The 12,312-nt window shown below is 37.2% G+C and overlaps 1 protein-coding gene across 1 annotated transcript in view; it reads right to left on the reverse strand.

Annotated features, from left to right (window-relative positions):
- Positions 1–2,438: 2,438 nt before the first annotated feature.
- GLRB (glycine receptor beta) overlaps positions 2,439–12,312 on the reverse strand; it is a 75,596-nt gene continuing 65,722 nt past the window's right edge. Inside the window, exon 10 of the mRNA XM_082608842.1 lies at positions 2,439–4,896. Coding sequence (XP_082464968.1) covers positions 4,600–4,896 — 297 coding nt within the window. The 3' untranslated portion in view covers positions 2,439–4,599. The remainder of the gene's footprint in view (positions 4,897–12,312) is intronic.

Here is a 12,312-nt window from a genome sequence, read left to right on the forward strand (position 1 = left end):
CATATTACCCTTTCATATCAATCATAAGAAAGTCGGTAAAGCATATTTACTCCATTGATGTTTCCAACGCTTCAAAAGAACTGGACCCTAACCTCTTAAAAAGTTACGACCAGCTTCATAAAAAAAAGGTTGGGGGGAATTAGTGAATGCTAGATTATTGATAGGTTGTGTGAACATATGCACTTCATTTGAAAATATAATTGGAGTAAATCTGCTTTTCTAAAACAAGATAATAAAATTTTAACAAGAAATCCTTATTAAAGGTTATAAAAAAGATTTCAAACTATTTCTCATCTTAGGTATGGTACTTTAAATTTTTATATCCAGCTATTTATGTAAACTGAAATTTTCCATGATATGGATGATGATAAATTGAATGGTTTTTAAGGCAGCTTAATTTGAACACTGCATATGCAATGGGAAATATTTTTAATTGTATTATTCAGTAGAGATGAAACTGTATAACTGACACACGCTTAATGTTGAATAAAATCATATCAGTTAAAATGAGTATGGGAAGACAAACCATCCAAGACTGACCCACTTAAGAGAAATAATGAGACGTAAAATTAAATAAACACTAACCTAAAAGGAAAGGTACCTTGCTGAATTTAGCAATCCTGTCACTGCTAAGTGTGATAAGCAAAGGTTAGCTTCAGTTTGCTTGGAGTTTGAGATGTGAGCAATGTGAGAAACAGCTACAAGATAAGTTAAACTTGAACAAGGAGAATTTTATATGTCAGAGAGAGGATTGTTCTACTTAGTTCATTGGGCAATACAAAGCTCTAAATACATTTGAGCAGAATGCTGTGATCTCAGCTTTATTTTAAAGAAGTCAGTGTCATGACAAGTAAATAAAGAATGTGATACTGGATTACATCCTGAACCAAAACAAACAAACAAACAAAAAGGTGGGACAACTGGCAAATCTGAATAAGGTCTCTAGATTATAGTAATTTATCAATGTCAGTTTCTTGATGTGGGTACCTGGTACTACTGTGGTTATGAAAGGATGTTCCTTGTTTAGGAAACATACATTGAAGTGTGTAAATACAAAGGGTCATCATCATCTCTGCAACTGTATTTTAAATGTTTCAGAAAAAAAGTGTCTCAGTGGGAGAGGGAAAATAAACCTAGTGTGATGAAGTACTAACCTTTGGGGCACTGGCATGAATGGTGTACAGGAATTCTTTGTAATATTTTTGCATGTTTTTCTGGAAGTCTGAAACAAGGTCAAAAAATTTTTAAAAAAGAAAAGTAATACGTACACTACATACTACAGGTTAAGAGATGACCAGGCTGTGAGAGTCTGCACACAGCATCTTGACAATCTAAAGGTGTTTTGGAAGGACTTTTTTTTTTTTAATAGTGTTTATTTTTACTTGTTGACAGTTTGCTTTATTTATTTATTAATTTATGGCTGTGTTGGGTCTTTGTTTCTGTGCGAGGGCTTTCTCTAGTTGTGGCAAGCGGGGGCCACTCTTCATTGCGGTGTGCGGGCCTCTCACTATCGTGGCCTCTCTTGTTGTGGAGCACAGGCTCCAGACATGCAGGCTCAGTAATTGTGGCTCACGGGCCCAGTTGCTCTGCGGCATGTGGGATCTTCCCAGACCAGGGCTCGAACCCGTTTCCCCTGCATTGGCAGGCAGATTCTCAACCACTGCGTCACCAGGGAAGCCCTGGAAGGACTTTTGAAAGACATTACCAGAATTTAAAATGTAGACATCTTTCAACTCAGCGACTCCACGTCTGGCATCCACTTCATGGAAATATACGCATGTGTGCACAAAAATATTTAGTGCAATGCTATTTTGTATTAGAAAAGAAAAACAATCAAAATTCATGTTTAAAAAGAAGCTAAATTCAGGCACATTCATGCTATAGAATAATAGGAGTCAAAAGATTTATCAGCATCCAATATATCCTCACATAGAAAGAGCTCCAAAATATAGTAGATGAAAAATAAGTAAATTGAAAAACCATACATATGGTAAAATCCCATTTACGTTAAATCTCATTAAGTTATCTTTTATATTTAAAAGGTAGATAGAGGTTGTAGATGCTTAGAGGTCACTGTGGTGACCTCTGGGAAAAGAGAAAGGTTTGAAGATAGAAGGTTATGACAACGTTAAGGGCTTACTTATTTTAGACACACCTGTTTTTCTAATACGTCAATATATTCACGTATTACTTATGCCATTACAAAATAAACATCACAAAGTAAGTTTGTAGACTGCTGTAATTGTCTGATGCATGGGAAAGGGAAACTGAATTAGGTGGTGTCCGCAGAAATGGAGAAGCAGTGGTTGGTGTAAGGGGGGAAATTTTAGGACTTGGAACTTGACAGGTATACCATGTGACAAAGGAAGGCAGATGGCCCACGGGGGACTGGAATAGTGATGGCTTTACTGGAAACAGAAAATAAGAGAAGTGGCTGATTTGTAAGGAGAAGACCTTTTTTATTTTGGAAACATGGAATTTGCGATACTGACATCCAGGTAAATATACTGCAAGTTTCCTAGAAAGACATAATATTTAAAGTACACAGATCAGAACTTCCCTGGGGTTAAGTGACTAAATTCTCAAGATAACAATAGAAAGCAACTGTTAGTGGACACCGATTGTACTTCCTTATGATCATTGTGTAATGTTCCATTTGTAGTTATATATACACACTTAATCCTGCAATAGCTATTTATATATATTTGGGTATTAAAATGGATCTTAAGAGGCTACAATATTATATTACAGAAAGGAATTCATTCACATTATTTTCAAGAAATAAATTCTTATAGAATGAGAACTGTCTTCCATTTCATACATTTCCCACTTTAAACTCTATATCTAAATCAAACTCCCTAAAATGAATGAAATTTGCAAGAATGAAGAACAGAGATCACAAGCAAATATAATTATTATAACTACAAATTTAAATGGTCTAAGAATTATTCAAGACGCTTTTTCCTCTCAGAGTTTGAGATGTTATTATCCAGGTCCTAGAAGGATGTTGAAGTCCACCAATAGGGTGACTTGTGGCATTTTTAAAATGATTCAGATGACTATGCTTTTGCAACTAGAGGGTGCTGAAGGACCACAGAGGACTAGATATATCTCATCTTTTAAAGATTTAGTAATCAGTGATTCTTTTACAAATTAAAGTCTTCAATAAAATAACATTCAATTATAGATGGCAATTTGCATAAACAATATGTAAACACATTTTATTATTGAATTGACAATCCAAACCCTCAGCTGCTGCAAACTCTCCAAATAATGTAAATATACTTATTTGCTCTCATGTTTATGTTACATGGATCACTGATAGTCCTAGTATCAGCTATGGAGAAATAAAAAGGTACATTGGCTCTGATATTACTAGGAAATACAAGTCTTATAGACCAGAAAGTACCTATTTGCAAGTTGGAATAAGACCAAAGCAAGTAAATCCAAGTAGCCTGGACTTTTAGCAAGAAAGAAAATACAAATGGAGGTGAGACCTAACTAAATAATCATTGACTTAACCTTTAAATGTCTTGCAACAAAATCAAACACTATTCAAATAAGAAAAAAAGAAATTCAGGAAAATAATTTAATTTTACTTTAAAATATGTGAGCATTTTAATAAAATAAAGAAGTTAAAATCCTCTAATTATGTATTTTTCTTCCCAACTCAAGTTACTTCTAGTAACAAGGTATTTTCCTCTTGGTTTCTTACAAATAGTATGAAATCACATATTCATTACTATATTCCAATTTAAAATATTTATGACTCTTTTTAAGGCACAATGATTTTGTATACTCTGTATCAACAAAATAAAATCCATGAAAATATATCTAGGTTTTAAAGTGGACTAAATAGAATTTCTTTTATCAGAAATATTTAATCAATATATCTACTTTTATTTTTATTTTATGAGAAACCAGAATTCAGCACGAATTTAGTAAATCTAGATTTCCCTTTGTTTCAAAAATGCTTACTGGGTTTTATTATCTGGCATTTGACAACACAGGCACACTTTAAAATGAGCTGCTTTTACAAATTAGGAATTTGTTTGAACTTTATTTCTCCACAGAGCTCATGTAGTTAGAGTTGATATACTTCTACTTATAAAGTTATACCATATGTAATATACTTTTGCTTTATCTATGATAATACCATCTAAAATTGTACAAGAATAAGATGCCTTTCTCTGAAAGTTACAAGGAAAGGGATTTGAAACACTACATACATTGCGATGATGACATAACAGGGTGCAGAGTGCACCCCATTTTATTATCAGAATTATTGGAATATTTTGCAATTTACACTAACTGGAGAGAAATGTTCAGATTCTATTTTACATAGTATGCTTATCCTTCATTTATTCCTAAAGGAATTATGTTTGCTTTACATAAATACATCATGATTAGAGCACAGACGTAACAAGATCATGCTGCCATTCCACATGATGAAGGTGCCATATTTGTATTACACTCCAATGGCATCCAAAATGCAATATATTGCTATGAAAATGCAAAGAATGTTCACAGATTCGCATTAATGAACGAGGTTGTTCACAATGCAATGGGACTTGACTTTATACAAATGGAAAAGGTTTATCATAAATATATAGACCAGTAGATAACGTTGAAGAATAAGAAGCAGAAAGGAAACAACGCTCTTGCATAAAGATCGATCCTCTTCGCTGCCGTCGGAATAACGGGTTTGGCAGGAGGCGGCTTCTTGTTGTTCTTGGCCTGGGATTTCCCAAGTCCGTTGTTGACCTCAATGGGTTTTCCATAGCAGTCATAATTGGACAATTCAAAATCTCTCGGTAAGCTTCCCACGATGCTGAAGTCGTTAGATCTCAGATCAGACTTGGATGTACAAACCTTTTTGCATCTGGTCTCTCCAACCTGAGAATAAAAATTAAAGACAGGATATTTAGAATTTGTCTATTTATAAAACGTCTTCAAAAAGATATTTTAAAAATCTGATGGTTTATTCAGTTGACTATTATGTCTTTTTGTCAAACAGAAATAATAGTCAACTGATTAAACCACGGAATTACCTGAACATATAGGGCTCTAAAATGTTGCCTATATAACAAGGCTTATGTCATGGAATAAACTTTTGTTAGGTGATTTTATGTTAAGGGATCAAGGCGCAAATCATCATTTATCTTAGGTGCTCCCAGGCTTGTGAGAGTTATCAGTTGAAAGACTGACCAATAAATGAAAATCCAACATTTAACCATGACACAGATCATATTAGCAGAGCATACAGAATGCAAACGTCTTCTGGTACCTCTGACCTTTGATTTCCCCAGGGATCTTATTTCCAAATTGGGTTGTTTATAAAAGGCTGAGGCATTTATCCCTGCAATGAGACAGACTGTGTCTCCAAATCACACTCACAAGTAAGAACTAAAAATGGTCACAATGATCATGAACCAAAGATTGACCAACGAAAGGCATTCCTCACTGGTTGCCTGAAGATGAATTAGCCAGAGAACCCAAACTCAGAAAATCCAAAGAAACTGTGAATATTTCAGCCAGATCATATGCTGCAGAGACTCTTCAGTTGATCATCTCTGAATTATTAAATTTGACTCAATTCCCTACAATATACAAAATAATTATTTCACACTGAACTCTCTCTGGCCGTCAGAAAAGCTCTTGGAAAAGACAGGGGTATAGGGCTGACCAGTGGCTTAAGGAAAGGCCACAGAAGGGGGAGTCCATGATTTCACTGCTTAATCTTCCACTGTTCTTATTCCTGACCTTTGTGATTCACCTTGGAAATCTTCACTAAAATATTTACTGTTTTACCAAAAAAGTAAACCATGTCATTGTACACTATCAGTACACTCTAGTTTTTGCCTTAGTTAGGATAATACATTGACTAATTATGTGGATTCTATTCACATTTACTAGATTATGCCTGGGTAAAAATGATGCTTAATGTAAGATGTAATACAAATCATTCCCCAGCAGCCCTTCAGGTACCAGGACGGTATCCTTTACCCGAACAAACACTGAGGCATATTTTCTGGCAAAAGCCACATGGCAGTGCTCAGAGGTGGATAGCGAAGATAACCAATATACACTGAGTGAAAAAAACAAATGAAAATGTGTTACCACATCCTCTGGCTTTATACATTTAGGTTGTTTCCTTTTTTTTTTTTTTCAATTTTGAACAAGTGCTGGTAATGTTATTTTTTTAAGCTGATCTATGAATGTTGGCTTTATTATTATATCTTTATACCACATAGATACTTGTACAATCCTGGTGGGTAAGAACTTTTGAAAAAGATGTTTATGTAAATATAATTGTACAAAATTACACAAGAAAATGTTGATAAGTAGGAATGGGGATTGAGGCACTAGAATTTCATCCTTTCTGAATGTTTTATAGGTTAAAAAAATGTGAATCACCAACATATTAAAATATTTAGAAAGTGTCAATTTAGTTCCGTCCTGGTTTGATGGGACTTGGAGCTAAAGGAGGCCAGCCAGAAGAAAGAGGATTACCGTTCCCCATTTTTTAATGTACAATCCCAGCTTCCCCATGGTGAGAACCCAGTAGACCTTAAAGAGGAATTATATCCTGATGGAGCCACCATTGGTCCAGGCTCTGGTCCACATCAATTTAACACAGTGTCTAGGAAAATGTCTGGCAAAAAATAGGGACTGATCAATGGAATGAGACAGAACAAATCTAGCAATGGGAATCTAAGTTATTTAAATGTGACTTTGGGAAATCGTTCATGTATATATTATATATATGTATATATATATATCACAAATTATGAAAACGTATATTTAAAATTTACTTCCAGGCCTTTTATTTAAATTCCCCAATTTGAAATCTTAAAAGGCCACTTTCAGCAAGCAGTCTGTCACCTAAGCTCTGTCTCCACAGACACACACACACATGTTCACACTCACATACCCTCCTGGTAAGTGTCCCAGACAGAAGACCGCATTTGAAGCTCTGGTTTTCCAGGACTGTTTGACGAATGGGTAAGTCTCAGTGTGTGTCAGCGAACTTGTGTAAAGACTCAATCACAAACTTGATTGGAAGAGAAGTTGGGAATAGCCTCTCCATATCAAACCTTTGTACTATTCTCAGACTCTCAGAGCAGCCTGCAAACTCTGGGACTCTGTGGGTGTCCCAGGCTCTTTCTCACTTTAGAATCCTCTGCTCCAAGAGCACTAACTGTGCTTTAGAATCACGTATCAAAACAAAGGAGGACTCTGGCTTCTGACAGCAACTCAGGAAGCATGATTCCTACCAGTTCTTTTTACTTTTGCACAAAGAAGGTCATACATATTTACTACAGAAATACATTTACTCTGAACCGTATTTTATTCATGGCTTTAGGGGTAGTTTCAGTATCTATAAGTAACTGTACAAGTAGCCCAATTTATATGATATTATAATCTAAGTCATACATATTAACACTTCAAATTTTCTAGTGTTTTGTTTACATAAACAAATTCTTAGATTCTGCCAGGAACTTTAATCATTATAGAATTGTACCTACACAGCTCATTCAAAATGTAGACATAGAATGTTACATTTATTCCCAGAGATTGTTTAAATATAGGAAATACTTAAGGGAAGAATAATTACTTCAATGTTGAAGTGATAACAGGAAAAAGCACTCCAAAAACTTCAGTTTGGTTACACTAAATGCTTAATCATTTAGTTTATTGAACACTCTTCTATAAACGTATTTGCAGATTCTTATATCTGAAATGAGAGGTGTGTGTGTGTGTGTGTGTGTGTGTGTGTGTGTGTGTTGGTGAAGAGTACGTCTACAGCAGAAGTAATTTTTAATGACGTGTCAGAGCTGAATAAGCAATAAAATTAGGTTCCCTACTGAGAAGGCCTCTAGTTGCTTAAACAGCTCATAATTCATTACCTCATTTGCTGGTCTCTTCTTCTGCTCATCAGAGACTTTACACAAACACAACTTTCTTTAGCTAATACTCTCCACACATCATTATCAAATCAAACATGTACAAGAGAGTACAAAGAGTTTACAATATAAATACTATTTTAAACAATTATAATATCACAGGCAGAGGGATTAAATGAGCTACTTATAAGTAAGACAGTAACCCCACTCAACACATTCTTAAAAGTGATCTTGGTTCTACAAATCTCCAATTTGTACTTTCCTCATTTTTCCTCATATGAATATGTGTCTCATTTACTTTCATCATATAAACTTGTCACTTCTGAAAATTACTGGTAGCAAAAATGAGGTACTACCATAATGAGGCTGTCAAGGATAAAAAATGATGAAGATAAGAACTTCCAAAGGCTTCAAACTGTAGCCTCTCAGATTTTCTTTGTGGTCCTTTCCAGCGTGAATCTGCACACAGGTAAAAGCAAATCACCAGAGGTAATATTTCTGGGCCAGAAGACTTAGGTGTGATTTCACGGTGGTAAAGGTATCCTCTAAAGATGATAAAAATATGCTCAGAAGGGAATAATCTCTATATATTTTACCAAATTTAAATCAATCCTTATTTTAAAAAACATATTACCATAAAGAAACAACAATCTCATTCATGCTGCATGAACCGCAACTCTGGCTCACCTGTAAGATACTAAGTGTTGAAAATAGGGTGATATTAACAACAACGTAGGACCTCAACTGTTTTTATTGAATAAAAATAGAAATATATGAGTGAAGAAACAAATTAGTAAACAAAATATTAGCAATGTTGGAGGAAGTACCAGATTTGGAGAAGGGAGAAATCGAGAGAATTATGTATGTATGACGGCAAATTTATGTCTGCAGGCAGAATCATGAAAACCTCACACTCAAAGGTACATTAAATTACCCTTCAACTTTCTTACACTTTTTAAAATCTTTCCTTTTGTTAGCAGCACAACATAATTTTAAAATTCAGCATCAAAATTTTTCTACAATTCAAATTTCACTGTGCTTCCATTAATTATTATTGTTATTCTGTTTAAAAATAAGTGGCATATACCCTGATTGAAATTACCTAGTGAAAATCTGCATTTTGAAAAGCAAAATACACTGGAACTAGTGTATTTTGAAACCAAAACTATAAATATATTTTACATTAGCAAAATCAATAAATTAAATAGGGAACAATTTTTAAATTTTCTTTTTCATATTTTTTCATGCATAAATGTGTAACCTTCTGAATTTATCAACCTTACAAATTTGCTATAAGTTGGATGTGTCTATTAAAGCTGTTATTTTTGGACTCATTCTCATTTTGAAGCCTGTCTCAGGCTTTGCACTTTAGAAATTTCATTTTGTAAGAAATAAAAGTAACTTAAATTTATTTCTGGAGATGAAAATCTCTGGTCAACTTTTAAACTCTAAAACATTATTCTATGACATTTGTAGCAAAATGTCCTAGTAGTTTCAGAATCCAGGCATATATGCTTATGCTAAAAACATAGAGATTAAAAACATAGAATTTTTGAAATATGTTGAACTTTTATTCATTGGGTAATTATTTTAAAGCTTGAAAGCCAAATTTAAGATAATTCAGTCTAATATCCTGGATCCTACTTATCTTTTATATCTATGTTCATAAGTCATCCTGGTATGTTCCCTAGTACTCTGAAAATCTGAATCTGAAGAGTCTCCTTCCATCAGGACCCCTTTTCATGGAATTGAGAACTAAAATGTTGCTGCCATATATCAGTTAACAAAGGATGTTGCAGCCATTGAGCCATCACATTACAGCCACCCTGATGGTGAGCCCTGAGGGAACTCAGGAAGGGGAAGGAAACAAGGAATGTCCACCATCTAGCAGTCATCAGACTGCAGCCCCACCAATGATGCACCCCAAGGAGACTCAGGATGAGAAAGCACAGGACACAAGCCCAGGTAGCTGAGGTGCACATCAAAGGAATGATTTCAGTGAGCCCAGACTCTTGCATCTTCCCATACATAGAAAAACGCTAAACTCATTAACTTGAGATAGCTTTTTTTTTTAAGTAACAGTAATCTTTTATTCCAACTACCTGGTCTTTGTTGCAAAAATTCCTCTATATACTGGCTCCCCCCTCGCCTCATCAGAGCAGCTCTCTCATGGTTACCCGAGATGCTGCCTCCCGGGCTTGATGTCCTGAGAATGTCCCCCAAATAAAACATAATTCTCAACTTTTAGGTTGTGCATTTTTCCAGTCGACAGAATATATTAAGGTTCTGGGATCATGTGGTGTTCTATGTCCCTGGTGCTTTCTGTAGCTCGCCAGGCTCCAGGACACCCCAGATGATGGGGCTGATTGTGACACTACTAGAAATCAGGCACCTACTCTGCAGCACAGATTTGTTTTCAGTCTCCAGGTCTCTTAACCAGGGGGAAGGGGATCAGTGGGCTGGAAACACGAGTAAGGGGGGAAATGACGGAGAGATGTAAATGGAGGGGTTGACAGTTAGAGCCAAAAAGTCAAAGAGTGAACATCACCCTGGGATGTAAGTCTCAGGTATTTCTCCTTCCATTCCTGGCCTGGAGAAACAAGTGTATGTTTTAGAAGGAAAACCCAAGCTTCTCACAAAGATGTACCATTTCTTTGATATGCTGGGGCTTGCTTTTGATCAGTTCTTACCTCTTCCAGGTACTATTTGGTGGCTTTGATGGGAACAGAGAAGAAAATAAAATACTGGGAAAGAGGATCATGATCTTTTTAAAGGGTGTGTTCCTGGGGCAGGAGGGCAGTAAATCTGAACTGGCCCAACAGGTAGAATGGTTGCATCATTAACAGAAGTGTTAAGAGCAGTCCAATGATACGTCTCTACTTAATCATTACATGCAGGAGGCAGGGTGCACATACAAGGAGGATGCTGAGGGGCCTTGAAAGAACATGGGGCCCTTCTGCTCCCAGGAAGATAAACAAGGCACATCTTGGACTCAGAAAAAACAAGCACAAGGCTGTGCAAGGTGGAGAAAAGGAAGCAGGTCAGCTGAAGACCTTCAGGGCCGAGGAAGGGCACAGTGGTAAGTTCTTGCATTTCCTTCTGGCTTCAGATGTCCCAGCTTTGGAACTGAAAATGCCAAGGGGTGCAGACAAAAATAGCCCCAATAACAGCCCTCTTCTTCTAGACAAAGGACCAAGGAAGGGGTAACTTGGCAAGACAGAAACTTTCAGACAGAAATCTCTCTACTGCAGCCCAGCATCACAGGAACAACTGTGGCCACACCCCAGGCCAAGGACTGGGCAGGGAGCTGCATATCTGCCTTCCAGATGCTGTAACATGTGCCCAGCTATCCCTGAAGTTAACTGGAGGAGGCCAAACAGGGAGCTGGCCTTCCATCCCTGGGGACAAGTCACAAGGCCCCGCTCCCAGGGGAGCTGTGGGTGTTGGTAGGGACCGTGCAGGCAGGACTGCCACCCCATCCAGCAGCAAGCTCCAAGCTGCTCCCCATCTCCAGGCGTACTGAGGCACCCCATGTCAGGCAGGCCACATAGGGACCAAGGATGCCTGATGCCACCAGGCAGGAATGGGAGCTCCCACCTCACTGTGTGAGGGGCCTGGACTTCATGTCCACCTGGCAGCAAGGAAGGAGCAGCCTTCCTTCTCCTGGACAAACAGCCAGAGAAGGCAGCAAAAACAGAAAGTTTAGACAAGATGCAGTATGTCATCACGTAATATGAACTGTCTAGGTGGCAACAGAAAAATCACTCATGGTACAAAGAACTGGGGAAGATCTCAGAATACTATCAATAGAGACCAACACCAAGATGAAATGTGTTAGAATTATCCAAGAAAAGTTTTAAAGCAGCACGGCAAAATCAGCAATTATGAACATGCTTGGAGTAAATGAGAAATGGAAAGCCTGAGAAAAGGAGTACAAAATCCCAGCAGAGAGACAGAGAGAAGGAAGGACGGAAGGAAGGAAGGAAGGAAGGGAGGATGGGAAGAAGGGAGGGAGGGAGGGAAGGAGGAAGAAAGGAAGGAGGGAAGGAAGGAGAGAAGAAAGAAGAGAGGGAGGGAGGAAGGAAGGAAGGAAGGGAGGGAGGGAGGGAGGGAGGAAGGGAGGGAAAAAGGAAGGGAGGGAGGGAGGAAGGAAGGAAGGAAGGAAAGAAGGAAGGAGGGAAGGAAGGGAGAGAGGGAGGAAGAAAGGAAGGAAGGAAGGAGGGAAGGAAGGAGGGAAGGGAGGAAGGGAGGGAAAGAAAAAATAAAGTAAAAAAAGAGAAACCAAATGAAAATTTTATAACTGAAAAATGCATTTAATCAAAACATTAATCTCCATGGATAGGCTCAACAGGAAGAGGAGGGGTGAGGAAAGAAACCTGTGAACTAAAGGTGTAACAGGAGAAAT

The sequence above is a fragment of the Mesoplodon mirus genome (genome assembly GCF_964341445.2).
Source record: "Mesoplodon mirus genome assembly, chromosome: 2".
NCBI lineage: Eukaryota > Metazoa > Chordata > Mammalia > Artiodactyla > Ziphiidae > Mesoplodon > Mesoplodon mirus.